General features: G+C 43.0%; 1 protein-coding gene across 1 annotated transcript in view; it reads left to right on the forward strand.

Annotated features, from left to right (window-relative positions):
• CHMP5 (charged multivesicular body protein 5) overlaps nucleotides 1-13,447 on the forward strand; it is a 188,043-nt gene extending 174,596 nt beyond the window's left edge. Inside the window, exon 8 of the mRNA XM_078687742.1 lies at nucleotides 11,181-13,447. Coding sequence (XP_078543868.1) covers nucleotides 11,181-11,228 — 48 coding nt within the window. The 3' untranslated portion in view covers nucleotides 11,229-13,447. The remainder of the gene's footprint in view (nucleotides 1-11,180) is intronic.
• The last annotated feature ends 3,087 nt before the right edge of the window (nucleotides 13,448-16,534 follow it).

Consider the following 16,534-nt stretch of genomic DNA (forward strand, 5'->3'; position numbering starts at 1 on the left):
TACTCAGTTCTTTAGCTTTTTTGGCCTTTTTCCTCAGAAAAATGTCTGAAAAGAAAGCTCTTTTCAAGGCTTGTGGTACCTGCTTTAGGAAGAGAGTCCATGTGGATGACCAGCACTCTGACTGCATTTATTGTCTGCACCCCTCACATGTTGTGAAGGACTGTAGAATTTGCCGTACCTTCCCTCAGAAAACAATTAGGGATAGAGAGGCAAGGGTTCTTTTGTGGTTGAAGTCTTCTTCCACTGATGATGAGGACAAGGCCTCTACCTCCGGCAAGAGAGCCAGATCCATGGACAGCTCTTCTCCTGAGAGAAAAAAGAAACTAAAATCCTCTCAGAGAGCTTCAGAACCCTCAAAGAGTGCATCTTCTCCTCGGAGGACAACTGTGAGTACAGCCCAGACTAAAACTGTTTCTCTGGTGTCTTCTCATACTACTACATTGACTTCTACTTCTACAACTTCTTCTACGGTCACCACTTCATCTATTACCTCACCTCTGATGTCTGTGAAAATATTGTCATCATCTGTGAAGACTTCGACGACAAAAACTGTCCCGTCGTCGACGTCTCCGTCGACGACGGCCCCATCTACCAAGCCTTCCGGTCCGTCGATGACAATCCTGTCGACGAAACTACCATCATCGTCGTCGACGAAGGTCTCGTCGACGAAGACACCGACGACTCTCTCGTCGGCGAAGGACGTGTCGACCAAGACACCGTCGACGGCCTCATCGAAGAAGGACTCGACGTCGAAGACACCATCGACAGCCTCGTCGACGAAGGACTCGTCGACGTAGACACCATCGTCAGCCTAGTCAACGAACGACTCGTCGACGAAGACACCATCGACGGCCTCGTCGACGAAGGACTCGTCGACGAAGACCCCGTCGACGGCGAAATCGTTAGTTCAGTCAGCATCGATGGTTCCGTCTACGGACATTCCAATTACAATGGCTTCGTCTTCATCGACGACAGTAGTGGCAGCTGCTCATCAGTTACCCAGTGCTGCCCCTAGGAAAATTCAATATACACATTTTCAAATGAAAACGTATCAGCGGGATTATTCCCATATTTCTCCACTCTTACCATCACATCTATTGGAGACATATGTGGAGGATGAGTCAGATGACGGTGAAGAGGATGAGGGTCCCTTTGGAATTGCCCGTCACCCGTCACAATTGAATATTAAATTTCAGGAGGATGATGATGAGGATGATGACCATGGCCATTATGGGCATGAGGATTTCTCGACACCATATCAATCACCCCATGCTCAACAATCTGAGAATACTGCTCAATTGCCATCCACTTTAATTCAGGATTTACAAGCAATGTTGGCAGACTATCGCCAGAGGTTTCCTCCGACACCAATTGCACCTGTAGTGCCAGTAACTCCAGTTAACTTGCCAAAGCCTCCGTCACCGCGAGCATCATTATCTCCAAGACAAGATGCTGGTCCTGCACCTCGGCATGACACGGATACTTCTTCTCATGAGGACGATGATGGCAGAGAAGAGGGTGAATTTGCAGATACTACACCTGTAGATCCATGGGAGGACTATGTCATTCCCATGCCTTCACCGCCTGTACCCCGCCCTTCAGATTCTCCACCTGAGGATATCTGCGGATTTCATAACATTATGCAACGTGCAGCAAACAGATTTGAGTTGACTGTCACAGTGGAACAATCTGACTGCTTTTTACATGACTTTAAAGAGGGATATCGCAGAGTTACCAGAGCTATCCCCATTATTGAATACATATGGAAGGAAGGCCTCAACATTATGAAAACTCCTGCTTCCATTCCAGCAGTCCTTCCACGGATAGAGAAAAAGTATCGAGCACCATCGGATACTCCATCTTGCTTAATAGGTCATCCTCGACCAGATTCTGTGATATCACAGGCTGCACAACAGAAATCTAAGAATCCTTCTGTTCCCATTTCTACTCCGCCTGACAAGGAGGGCAGGAGGCTAGATGCCATTGGCAAGAAGTTCTCTGCAAATGCAGCGGCCTCCATTAAAGCTGCTAATTCGTTAGCTATCCTGGCCCGTTACGATAGGCAGATGTGGTCCGATCTGTCTGAATACCTCGAATTGATCCCTGAAGATCAGCAACCAGAGGTGCGCAGGATTGTACTGGAGGGAGAAAGGGCTGCATCGGAGATCATTGATTGCGCCCTGGATATTTCGAATACCAACTTCAGACAATTGGCAGGGGCAGCAGTACTTAGGCGTCAAGGTTGGCTCCGGGCAACCACCTTCAGGCCTGAGGTCCAAATGAAAATCTTGGACATGGCGTATGATGGGGATTCACTTTTTGGAAAACACATTGATGACGCTTTGCTGGCAATAAAGACAGACACAGAAACAGCTAAATCCCTTGGTACCCTACAATACAAAAGGGGTTCCTTTAGGGGAGCAAGAGGCCGTGGTTATTCCTCTAGGGGGAACTATTCCAATCAGCAAAACCGCCAATACCAATCTCAATACAAACAGCCATACTATCAAGGCTCTTACCGACAGCCTGCCTCTGGATCTTTCTCTCGTCAGGGAGGGAAACGACGCTCAAACAATCAAGGGCGTGATTCCAACAAGCGCCAATGAGCTTTGCCGGACGTCAGCCGTTCATTCTCCCCTTCCCGTGGGCGCCAAAATTTCCGCCTTTTACCAACAATGGCGAAAAATAACTACGGATCAGTGGGTCCTAGATCTTGTCAAGATCGGACATACTCTGGAATTTATACAGAAGCCACCAACAACGCCGCCCATGGGTCCCCCTCCCCCTCGTCTTCACTTACTCTTCAAAGAAGCCTTAAAGATGCTCCACAAGAATGCGATAGAACGAGTTCCACTTTCTCAGAAAGGGAAAGGGTTTTATTCTCGCTTCTTCCTCGTAGAGAAAACTTCAGAGGAGTGGCGTCCAATACTAGATCTGCGCAAACTAAACAAATATCTAAAGAAACAGAGTTTTCGCATGGTAACGTTGACGGACATTCTGAATTTTCTCAACAAAGGGGACTTTATGGCTTCTCTGGATCTGCAAGACGCCTACTTCCACATCCCTATTCACCCAAAACACCCCAAATACCTAAGGTTTCAAGTGGCTGGCGTCCACTTTCAGTACAAGGTTCTTCCATTTGGCCTCAAATCGGCCCCCAGAATCTTCACCAAATGTTTAGCCCCAGTGGCAGCAATGTTGAGGTCCCAGGGAATACAAGTTTTCCCTTACCTCGACGACTGGCTGTTAAAAGGACCATCGAGGGGCTCCGCAAAGGAAGCGGTCAGGAGTTCCCTATCCCTCTTTTCGAATCTAGGCCTGACTCTCAATGCAAACAAATCTCAGCTTCAACCTCGTCAGCAGTTGACCTTTCTGGGAGCGGTCTTGGAATACTTGCCAGTGCAAGGCGTTCTTGACTCAGGAACGGCAGAACAAACTATTGAAACTGGCAAAACAAATATTTGCAAGAAGGTCACTTTCAGTTCGGACATTTGCTTCCCTTCTAGGGATGTGCTCCTCTGCTATCAGCCTCATCCCTATGGCAAGACTCAGAATGAGACCATTGCAGGAGGAGTTACTTCGTCAGTGGAGGCAAGTCGACGGATCGTTCGACGACCGCATCAAAGTAACTGCCAAAATGAAACAAGCCCTTCTTTGGTGGTCAAAGGCGCCAAATTTATCACCAGGCCTCACCTTTCTGCAAGACATTCCAGATTTCACCCTGACTACAGACGCCTCCATGGAAGGTTGGGGAGGTCACCTCCAGGACCTTCAGATCCAGGGACGATGGCCTCGTCGGTACCGACAGAAACACATCAACAGCCTAGAGCTGAGGGCCATTTTTCTTTCCCTGCAAGCCTTCCTTCCCAGGATTGCATATTCGTCAGTGCTGGTGCGTACGGACAATACCACCAGCATGTACTATATCAACAAACAGGGAGGAACAAAATCTCTCACCCTGTCACTGGAGGCTCATGACATGTGGGATTGGGCTCTACGCCACGGAATATCCCTCAGAGCAGAACATGTGCAAGGAGTTCAGAACTCTCTGGCCGACAACCTCAGCAGAGCTTTCACGGGCTGTCACGAATGGGAGCTCGAACAACATCAAGTGGACAGGATCTTTCGGACTTGGGGGACACCGGCGCTGGATTTGTTCGCCACGCAGCAGAACAGCAAATGCCGGTTTTATGCCAGCAGGTTTCCTCAACAGGGGTCAAGGGGAAATGCCCTTTTGATGAGATGGTCCGGAATATTTGCGTACGCTTATCCTCCGATTCCGCTCATTCCAAGGGTAATACAGAAGATGAAGAGGGAGCATTGCACTCTCATCCTCATTGCTCCCCGTTGGCCAAGACAGTTTTGGTTCCAGGAACTTCTTCTGCTCTCTCAGCAGCCTCCACTTCGTCTCAAACCGACAGTGTCCATGTTGACGAGAGAGGGAGGCCAGGTCCAACATCCGGATCCTCAATCGCTGCACTTGCACGCTTGGCTCCTGACTTCCTAGAGTTTAAGGATCTTAACATCTCCTCAGACTGCAGGGCGATCTTATCACAGGCCCGTGCGCAAAGTACCATCAAGACATATCGTCTTAAGTGGAAACGATTCTGCGTCTGGTGTGGAGAACATAATATTCATCCACTTCAAGCTCCTCCAGAAGACATCCTTCCATATCTGCTGTCTTTAGCCAGGGCTGGACTCGTTTTTTCGTCCATTAAAGTGCACCTGGCGGCGATATCCAGGTTCAGGAAGAGTTCCAACAAACCATCCTTATGCTCATCATCTTTGGTCAAACAATTCCTTAAGGGGCTCTTTCGAGCTTTTCCACCAGTTCGTCGTCCTCCCCTGGAGTGGGATCTTAATATTGTTCTGTCTCAACTTCTAAAAAGGCCTTTTGAACCGATTCACAAAGCGGACCTCAAGTTTCTAACTTGGAAAGTGGCTATCTTACTGGCTCTCACTTCAGCCCGCAGAGTCAGTGAGATACAGGCCTTCACTATTGCACAGCCTTTCTTACAATTCTCTAAGGACTTTGTGACGCTTAGAACTAACCCAAAATTCATTCCAAAAGTACCAACTCAGTTCCATATCAATCAACCGGTCAAACTCAAAACTTTTTTCCCGGATCCTAAAACTTCCATGGAGAAGGTTTTACATTCTCTGGATGTGAAACGTTGCCTGAAGTTTTATTTTCAGAAAACAAAGGACATCCGCAAATCCAATCAACTTTTTGTTGCTTATGGTCAAGCCACCTTGGGTCAAGCTGTAACGAAAGCAACTATAGCTAGATGGTTGTCTTCTACGATTATTTTCTGTCATGACAAAGCCAACAAACCTTTAACAAGAAAGGTCAAAGCGCATTCTACCAGAACAATGTCAGCGTCAACTGCCCTGTTCGCTGGAGTGACGCTAGAGAACATTTGCCGAGCTGCTACGTGGAAAAGTGTGCACACTTTTACCAAACATTACTGTCTGCAGTCGGCAGTTCATGATGATACAGCAGTTGGAGAAGCAGTTCTGCAGCATCTTCTTCAGTACGGTTAGACTTTTTACAGTCTTTTACTCTTCATTTGCCTGTTTAAAGCATATCTTTTCATTATCATGTTTTTGCATTACCAAATACTGTCATATATCTAATGTACTTATAAAGGTTTAGATGCATATGTTATGTTAATAAGTTTGTGCTCTATTACCTTCCTGATTGTATGGGGATGTATATGGTTTATTTTGTCTCCCACCTTCCTCTAACGACAGACATGATGTCACTGCTTACTACTCTGATTCAGGCATGTGAATCTATGAAAGATACCCCAATACTGGATAAGAAAACAAGTTACTTACCTGTAACTACGGTTCTCTTCCAGGGGATACTCATTAATAGTCATAAGCACTGAATTATCTCCGCCCATGAGCGGGAACCCGGAACACATAACAATATACATATATATGTGTAAAATATATAAAAAAGTACATAGTACTAACTAATTATACACATATACATGTATAATAACCATAATATGCAGCCTAACATATATACATAGGCTAATAAAGCCACAATTACACACGTTCTGAAGCATGAAAATATGCTGTATATAAATGCAATAAACAGGCATGAGCCCAAAATGCATTTCATAACCATGAAAAACTTTTATTTTCATCAAAGAACCTGTTGTAAACAGCTATTAGCCTAAAAAGGCTGCATATGAAAATTTGTCTGTGTACAGAAAATCAGACTGGCACCCTGCCTTTAAGGCCCCAGAGAATCTGCACACTTTGCCTTTAAGGCCCCTAGGAGAACTCTGTTCCCATCATGCACCACAGGTGACAGTTAGGTCAGTTCTTTTTTCCGGCTTGTTCTGTGAGGAACCTGGAACTTGAGCTCTGCTCATTTGTAGTATTTTCTGTCAGAAGTTGGTTTTTTCTTGACATTTTTTGACAAATAGTACTTTGGTGGTGTTTATTACCTTTTTTCTGACTAAACTGTTGTGAATTTTTTAGTCAGTATGCCACCTTTATTTTATAAATGTCCTTCCTGTGGGAAAATTGGTCCTCGCAAAATCAAGGCCAGAGTCAACAGAGATCGCAATTCCAGCAGAGGCGACCTGGACGAGGCAGAGGCAGCGGAAATAGGCAGCAATCATCAGCTACCAAGCAGCCTCAAAAACAATGAATGGAAGCTTCCTCCACAACCGTGTGCCACTCCGGTTGGAGGAAGTATTGTGTGTTATCTGGAAGAGTGGAAACAGATCACAAAGGACAAATGGGTACTCAATGTCATTCAGAGCGGGTACCTTTTGAAATTCAAGAAGCCACCTCCTGTCATGCGTCCTCTGAAAATGGTACAGTGGAACTTAATGCGCTTACAACAGGAAGCGGATGTCCTTCTGAAGAAGAATGCCATAGAACCAGTGCCTTTTCAACAGAGAGGTCAGGGCCTGTACTCTCGGTTTTTTCTTGTAAAGAAAAAAGGTCCAGTTACGGAGTTCAGACCCATTCTGGACTTGAGGCGTTTGAACAAATTCATTCGGAAGGAGAGGTTTCGAATGCTGGCTCTTCATCAGATTTTTCCTCAATTACACCAGGGGGATTGGATGTGTTCCATAGATCTGAAAGATGCTTACTTTCATGTCCCAGTATCCAGAAAACATCGCAAGTTTCTCAGATTTCAAGTAGGGGCTTGTCATTATCAGTACGCAGTGCTCCCCTTTGGCCTGAGATCAGCTCCCAGGACTTTTTCAAAATGTATGGCGGTAGTGGCTGCTTGTCTTCGAAAACAACGGATTTTCATTTATCCGTACTTAGACGACTGGCTTCTGAAGAGTTCATCCCCATCTCTACTGGAAGAACATCTATCGATATGCCTCCAACTCATGTACAAGTTGGGTCTTCAAGTCAATTACAAAAAGTCCATAATGAATCCCACCCAGAAGATCCACTATCTGGGTGCACAACTGGACACGGCAAAAGAAAACGTGTGTCCTTCGGAGGAGAGGTGGTCATCCATCAAGACAAAGTGTGTGTTTCTCCTTCAGTCTGCACGTCCGACAGTTCGGCAAGTGTCCTCTCTTCTGGGATCCATGGCATCGTGCATCTTCATAGTGCCAAACGCACGTTTGCAGATGCGTCCTCTACAGCAGTGTCTAGAAGATCAATGGAAGCAGAGGACGGGACTGGGAGGATCGAATTCTTCTCCAACAGTCTGCAAAAGATTCCATTCGATGGTGGATGAAAAAGTCACACTTGATGAAGGGAGTTCCTTTTCATCAGGACCCACCAACGCAGACTCTGATCACAGATGCCTCTCTCCAAGGTTGGGGAGCACATATGGGCCCGCTGCAAGTACAAGGGCTATGGTCAGATTTCGAGAAAGGGTATCATATCAATCTACTCGAACTCAGAGCGGTCCATCTTGCTCTCAAGTCCCTGGCTCCATCTCTTCAGACTCGGTCCCTCTTGGTGCAAACAGACAATACAACTACAATGTATTACTTAAACAAGCAGGGGGGTACCAGGTCCAGGACTCTGTCCATAGAAGCTCAGACCATCTGGCACTGGCTACTTGCACGAGACCTGTCCATAACGGCAGTTCACTTGCCAGGGAGCCTCAACACGCAGGCGGACGACCTCAGCAGAGACTTCGTCGAAGCGCACGACTGGGTGCTCAACGAAGAAGTCGCGCACAGCATTTTCCAGGCTTGGGGAACACCAGACATCGATCTGTTCGCAGAAGCGGCAAACGCAAAATGCCCCGTCTTCGCGTCCAGGTTCTCCCAGAAAGGGTCTCAAGGGAATGCCCTTTTGATAGACTGGTGTCAAAATTTGCTGTACGCCTTCCCGCCGACACCGTTGATACCAGCAGTGATCAACAGGATGTACAAGACCAAATCCAGAATGATATTGATTTGCCCAGAGTGGCCACGCCAATGGTGGTTCCCAGATCTCCTCCAGTTGTCAATCAGGCCACACAGGAGATTACCTTGTCGCCCGGATCTTCTGTCCAAACAGGAGGGGCGTGTATTTCATCCCAATCTGCCCTCCCTGCGCCTGGCAGCATGGCTCCTGAAGTCATCCAGTACGGACATTTACAGTTAAATCCGGAGTGTATGAACATTCTTAAAGAGGCAAAGCGGCCTTCTACAAGACAATCCTACGGATTTAAGTGGAAACGCTTTTTTCTTTGGTGTCAGAGCAAGGGTCTTGACCCTATTCGAGGCCAAGAACAGGTGATCTTGCCTTATCTTCTGTATCTTGCTGAGTCTGGTTTGCAGTTTAATTCTATCAGAGTCCATCTTGCTGCAATAACTGCTTCTAGAAAATCGCCAACACAGATATCGTTTTTTCGGATGCCTGTGGTGAAGGATTTTCTAGAGGGATTAAGAAAGGTGTTTCCTCCAGTCAGATCTCCTTCTCCACCTTGGGAGCTTAATGTGGTGTTGACTAAGTTGATGGGCCCACCCTTTGAGCCCATACATAAAGCGTCATTGCAACACTTATCTTGGAAAGTAGCATTCCTGGTGGCTATCACGTCCGCTCGTAGAGTGAGCGAAATTCAGGCTCTGTGTTGCAAGGAACCGTACACAGTTTTTCATGCAAACAGAGTGGTGCTCAGGACTCATCCTTCTTTTCTACCTAAGGTGGTGTCGGATTTTCATATTAACCAATCCATAACATTGCCTACTTTCTTTCCAAACCCTTCAAGTCCGGCTGAGCGGGCTTTGCACTCTTTAGATCTAAAAAGGGTTTTGAAGTTTTACTTAGATAAAACCAAGACTATGAGACACACAGACCGTTTGTTTGTGAACTATGGTCCTACGAATACTGGTTTGGCAGCATCCAAGAGATCCATTTCTAGATGGATAGTGTCATGTATCTTAATCAGCTAGCCCACAAGTCTTTATCAGGTAGACCTAGGGCTCATTCTACGAGGGGAAAAGCTTCTACAACAGCTCTCCTCAGGAATGTGGCTATGTCAGAGATATGTAAAGCAGCTACTTGGCGTTCAGTGCATACGTTTACACGCCATTATTGCTTGGATTCTGATGCGCAAACAGATGCTCAAGTGGGACAGGCATCACTGAGAAATTTGTTTGCTAATTCTAGTTAAACACTGTGTTTTTAAAAAAGTGTAGCTATGCATTTATCTGTTCGCCCGCTTCTAGTGGGTATGAGCTTGCTACTCTATTCAGTGCTTATGACTATTAATGAGTATCCCCTGGAAGAGAAGGATTAGTTACTTACCTGTAATCCTAGTTCTCTTCCAGGGGTATACTCATTAAAGTCATAAGCACCCTCCCGCCTCCCCGGGCGAGCAGTAGCATTGAAGTTTTCAATATGTATTATAAAGTTTTTAAGGGCAGATTCCTGCTAATGTTTACTGTACCGTACAAAAGAACTGACCTAACTGTCACCTGTGGTGCATGATGGGAACAGAGTTCTCCTAGGGGCCTTAAAGGCAAAGTGTGCAGATTCTCTGGGGCCTTAAAGGCAGGGTGCCAGTCTGATTTTCTGTACACAGACAAATTTTCATATGCAGCCTTTTTAGGCTAATAGCTGTTTACAACAGGTTCTTTGATGAAAATAAAAGTTTTTCATGGTTATGAAATGCATTTTGGGCTCATGCCTGTTTATTGCATTTATATACAGCATATTTTCATGCTTCAGAACGTGTGTAATTGTGGCTTTATTAGCCTATGTATATATGTTAGGCTGCATATTATGGTTATTATACATGTATATGTGTATAATTAGTTAGTACTATGTACTTTTTTATATATTTTACACATATATATGTATATTGTTATGTGTTCCGGGTTCCCGCTCATGGGCGGAGATAATTCAGTGCTTATGACTTTAATGAGTATACCCCTGGAAGAGAACTAGGATTACAGGTAAGTAACTAATCCTTATCCAGTATTGGTATCTTTCATAGATTCACATGCACCCACCCTCCTCCCCGGCAGGGCAGTTCTGTTTTATGGATACTCATTCTCACTTGTGCTGGGAAAATCTGAGGAGAACTGCCTGGGCTAGGAAGGTTCTAGAGGGTGAGGACAGCTGATTGGCTGAGGCTACTATTTCAGGTCTTTTTACATAATGATGTAGATAGGCTGCTAAGTTTTGAGGCCTAGTTAGGCCTTTAGGCTTTTCCAGCCTACTACAAGAAATTTTTAGGCACTGCTATTGTATATATTTTTACCGTGGGACTCCCGCCTCGACGACGGGGAATGATTCAGGCATGTGAATCTATGAAAGATACCAATACTGGATAACCGTAGTTACAGGTAAGTAACTTGTTTTCTTATGATGCATAGTTGTCGAAAATGCGTGTAATCAAGATGCTCACTTCAGCAAGCAACATCACGTGGGACCAAATAATAGTTACAATTTGCTAGAGCAATACGTCTGATTCTTGTTGATGGGAAATGTACGGGGGGGGGGAAGTGTTTGAAATAGAAATTGATATCCAAGTCTTGTGAATGACAATGTTTGGTACCATTGCTGTATTCCAATATCTGATTGTTCACCATTTTTACACATATTATTTAATACATGTGTTGTACCAAATGCTCAGAGGCTACAATATTCAGAGATAGTGTACATTGCTTACATTTACTTTCATTGAGAGCCTACTAACCCAGTTCCCCATGAATTAATGATCCTACTTTTATTTATTTTTGCAGGACGGCGTGCTTGTGGATGAATTTGGGCTGCCGCAAATCCCTGCCTAGTTTCAACTTCAGTGCAATTCGGAATGGCATAATAAAGCACTGTAAACTTTTGTAATCTCCAAAAAACGAAAGCAACCAAGAATTTGCCTTTTCCATTATACCAGTCTTTAGTCCTTGGGTTCATCCAGAAATAGAATTGATTTGCTCCCTTCGGAAGAATTCTGTTGAATATTATGTTAATAACCGAAGCCAATGTAACCAATATTCTCTTCTGGATACAGCTTATATACAACTCTCATTTCTAATGAAAGATGTAAGGTGAGGAGGAAAAAATACTGGCTTGTTTTCATGTATTATATAGAGAGGAGAAATGAGTAAACAGCATGACTATTTGGCTGTTTACACTATGTAAAATAACATTTTTGTTACTCCTTTAAGAAATATTTTTGGAACTGTTTCAAAAATCATGTTTGAGGCGTACTTTTGACTTTTTTCTGCTATAGCTGTGCTGGGTCAGTGTGGTAAAAGTCTAACATTGAGTTTATGTACTACAGTGACTCCTCCATACAGTGGATGTTCTTTTTCTCTAGGTGTTGGTGGGTGCTCATTCCTTTATGGTCTGCCTATTGAGTTATTTATTTGCTTTATGAATGTGGTTTACTGTGTATGATAATAATTTTGTCCAAGTAGTTTAAAATGTAGAAGCTACACTTCAGATGCATTCAGTTTAGATATTTTATAAATGAATGCTGTGCATTACTTCATATTTATTTTTTGGGGGGAAAAGGTATTCCAACTCCCATAACTCTATACCTAATGAGCTGTGTAAAAACATGCATTTTCACAGGGTTCACTAGAATGGTAACAATTTAGCTCTATCAAGGTCACAGTTGATGCAAATCCATATTTTACTGTGCCCAAATCTTGTAAGATCATTGAATGATTTTCCAGAAGACTTTCAGAACATCTGTACAGGTGAAACACAAATGTAGTACCTTTCTTTAAAAAAATGCATGTGCTCTTTTGGGTGAAGATAATACAGACAACAGGCATTGACTCGCCTGCAGTCGAGTTATCTTTATGATGACCATTAACTCGGATTACACTTGGTGTAATGATAGTCAAGATTACTCTTGCATATTGGATGTTGTGGATATAACAGTAGATGATGTTCTCTTCATTCTCTTTATGCAGCAATTTCTAAACGGTTTGGCAGTCCTTTGTGCCACTGTGAAGATCCTAATATAAGGTTTAGCAAACTAAAATGATTGTCCATAAATGCACCCAATTCATGGGAGTTGCATTTATTTTAACCTTTAATATGCCTTCTGCTGTTTTTAGTTGATCAGCTGATCATGTTCTAAAATGTATATTGCTTTCATTTTACTGGCTTTGTTTATTAGGTGGATTGTTCTTCCAAATTTTAGATTGTTTTTCAACATTTGTAATTGTTCGATTTTTGCTAAGATCCCCTGTGATGAAGGAAATATTACAGGGGTCTGAGGAGCTGCAACCAGAAGACACCCTAAAACAATAAGGAAGAATTGTGTGGAACAATCATCCTCCTTTAAACAAACACTTGGATTCCAGCCTCACTTTAACCATATGCAAATGCTCCGAGACCATGAACACTCGCCTCCTTCAGAAATCCGCTAGTTAGGTCTTTTGTTCTCCATGGGGATCAAATACTGATGTCCAACATCTGCACAGGCTGTTTACCCAGTTGACAAAGATTTGCAAATCTATTTGGTGTTCTTGGTCATATAGAAAGATCCACTTGGACAAAAAACCAATGATGCACATCATAATGTTCTTTTGTACTTGAGCTTACCTTTTGCCGAAACCCAGTTTGACCCAGCTTATAAAATTGAGGATCTCCTGGTTTAACACCTAAGAAAATAATATTGTCACTTGGGGTTGGGATATTTTTCAAGTTGATAATTGTAATTATAGATCTCTGTAACTAGGCTTCTATGGATGTATTGCTAACTATCCCCCTCATAGTGTCTGTCTGCATGAAGTGTAGCACAAGAAGTGACTTGTTGGAAAAAAATAGTTTTGTGCTCATAAACATGGCATCAAAGATTCTGAAAAGTTGCTAATACGTGAAAATAATCAGATGCGATTTCACAGGTTTTTTTGTTTTTGGAATGGGTTTGGTGAATTAAGAACTCTGTATGCATTCATAAGCTGTGGCTTTTATTCTAAATGGCAGAACATGCATTGTAAAAAATGGCTGTGCGCAAATATTGTTTCTAAATTAAAATATTTTTGAAATATGTCTGGTATTCTAATTTGAAATTTTAACATTGTAACTTAAGGGATCTCTACTTCATTCCAAGCAAGATTGGTGTGCATGAACAGTTTCTCAGATCTGTTGTAGTGTTTACTTGTATGTTCCCATGTTAGGAGTCCGGAAGCACAAAACATATTTTGTGTTTTCTATTGTGCTATGACTAACATTTTATGTGGAGGGGCTCTGGTCATAGCTGTTCATAATTTAAATATGTACACCACTTCAAACCCTATAATTCACTACGAATCCACTCCTTTTTTGGGAACTTTTGCACAGGTGCATGTGGTCAGAAACAGATGTTATTGTAGACCTCATTCACAAATACCCAGCCTTGTGTTGTGATCCCTTTTTGATTGAGAATAATTTACACTGTATGTGGGGATCCTGATTTGTATGGCTTTCCTTGGGGTACCCTATTGTTGTTTTCACCCTTGGCTCTTTTCTTACTCAAGGGATTTGTCTTACCTATTGTGGAATCTGTCTCATCTCACAGATCACTCCACTAGAAGAACCACAGTCCTGTTAATCTGTTTTTGGATGCTGATGTTCTTTGGTTTTCTTAGAGGTTCTTGGCCCTAGACTGCCCCAGGCTCACTTATTGGCAATGTCATTTTCTTACATCCATGTAAAACTTTATCTTGGTATCTGCTGTACCCGAGTTTCAAGGGAGTTCCTTTTGTTGCAGAGAAGCAGAAGACTACTAGTCAGTAAAGACCAGTAGTTCCAATCAAGTGTTTGCCAACAAAACTCCGACCAAGGCAAGACATGTAAATGCTGGATGGGACTGTTCCTGTAACCAGTATACCAAAGAAAACTTCAAGGTACCCTTGACTCCTAACTCTGGGCTTTAGCTGTAGGTGTCCGCATATTTGCCATCAGTTTTAATAAGTGCCAACTTGACCTAAAAATGGATTTTCATCAGTGGAGCTATCCAGCCTAAAAAGTCTATCAGAGGTTGTGTTTCAGAACACTAGATATGTCTATCCTTCCTAATTCCGACTTTTACCAGTTCATTACAGTCCCGGTCAAGAATGCCTTGAAGTCTCCAGTATTCCTTTTGTCGACCAACTCTTCTTCAAAGAAGCCTCGATCCATGGCTTCTATCAAGTTTCATCAGGTGCTCAATGGTTCAAGAAATATTTTAAGCAAATAATCAAACTGTTTACTAGATGGCTGGTATAGTCTTCTGTTATGGAGTTTCTATTTAGGGTCCAACCAACAGCTTGTAGGTGGCTCAGTGGACCAAATCCTTTTTCAGCTAGTGCTACTACACTGTCAACAACAGAATAGCTAGCCTCTTGCATATACATTACATAGGTATTTCCAGATCCCTTGTCTCTGATCACCTGTGAAATGGGTGAATGGTAACTTTAGCCTGTTATATAATGTATCCAAAATTGTGCAGGTGGAGGATCTAACAGGGTTATTCAGTATTGTTTAGACTACCCAGAGGGTTCCGTATGAGGATACTACAGACATTTCCTTGGGAGAGGTAGCAAAAAAGAATGTTGTAGACCATTGGGACTTGGGCTTTTTTTCTCTCCAAGTGCTCCTAGCTAGGTTAAATTAGCCACTCCCGTGGCTCTTCCTTCTTTGCCTTTATTACTGACTTGGTTGCTGCTCATAAGTCTAACAGTGCCTAGACCTGATCTGACTAAAGTCTTAATATCGAAACTTCTGTACTGTTGAGATGTTTCTTTGATTATCAAGAGGATCCATCGAGTCTGCACACACCTTCTTAATCACCTATTCTAGCACTACAGTCCCCTGGGGAGATGGTGTCCTTCACACTTTTATGAAGTCTAACAATATGCAGTATTTACTCAATCAGTTGATAAAATAAATTAATCTAGCTGCTCTTGCTATTGTTCTGCTTGCACTTTGTTCTGCTCTTGTACGCCTTTCAGTTTTTCAATCCAGTCTGCAATCTCTACCCAAAGCTCTCATCAGCTACCTTGCCTACTTTGACACAAAAGTAAATCAGTGGAGGTAGCTGATAAAGTCTTTTGTTCCACAGTTAATTCTCCACACCTTAGTGGACTCTGGCTTTGCATGGTCAAGCTCAAAATTGGTGAAGTATTCCACCACAAACACGAGGGTTTTGACTCCTGGGTAGAAGGGCTGGGCTGAGCTGTTCTAACCCCATACTAGATGATCTTCATGGGTGCAGTCAGAATATGGTTATAACTCATTTCTATGCCATGATATTGGAGATATTGAATACTTCTTTCAGATTACTCTCTGTTAAGGTGGCTGGCATTAGTGCGCTATATCCGGGAGATATCTATGCCATTTTGTCTTCCTCCCCATTTGACATCTTCAGAAAAGGTGTTGTCTAGGCACAACCTTAAAACTTGGAATTTAAGATATCCACTATTTTCTACTTTTGCTTTGGCCTCAACTATGTATCCACAGCAGCTAGAGATAGTCTCTGCGCAAACAAACCTGGTTGTTTTCTTCTGACTTTGCTATAATGGCACAGGAGGCGACAGACCCTTTTTATATGTTAATGTCCTTTACCTGTCTTCCAGGCATCAAATATATATTACATGTAAATCTGGGTCGGTTTCAGCTAATGAATGAACAAATGGTTTATTGAGGTTACTAAAAACCTTACGTAAAAATACTTTAACAACGAGATTCAAATACATTTTACATTTAATTGTGCAGTTTGATCATTTGTCTGAATGAGATGCGTTACAAGAGGGCAGGCTAAATAATTAGCATACGTTCTTTTTTGAGGGCCCATAAGATAATATGAATGTTAGTACACATGGCAAGAGGGGATTTGGTCACATTCACAATAGCATCAAGCTAACAATCACCTCCTGGGGCTTTTCAAATAATACTAAAAAGCAATAGTCTGGAAGGAAGAAATTTGACAATTAAATTCCAAGATTTCACTTGGACAGCTATACAGTTAACTTCCAGCTAAAGTGCATAGTGCGAAAGTGCTTGATGGCTTGCCCAGTAAAATATATGACGAAATATCAGGGCTGACGATTAATAAATAGAACTTCTTGGGATGGCATTAGTGTATTTGTGCATGGATGTGGTGTAAGATGGAATT

The sequence above is a fragment of the Lissotriton helveticus genome, chromosome 4_1, assembly GCF_964261635.1.
Source record: "Lissotriton helveticus chromosome 4_1, aLisHel1.1, whole genome shotgun sequence".
NCBI lineage: Eukaryota > Metazoa > Chordata > Amphibia > Caudata > Salamandridae > Lissotriton > Lissotriton helveticus.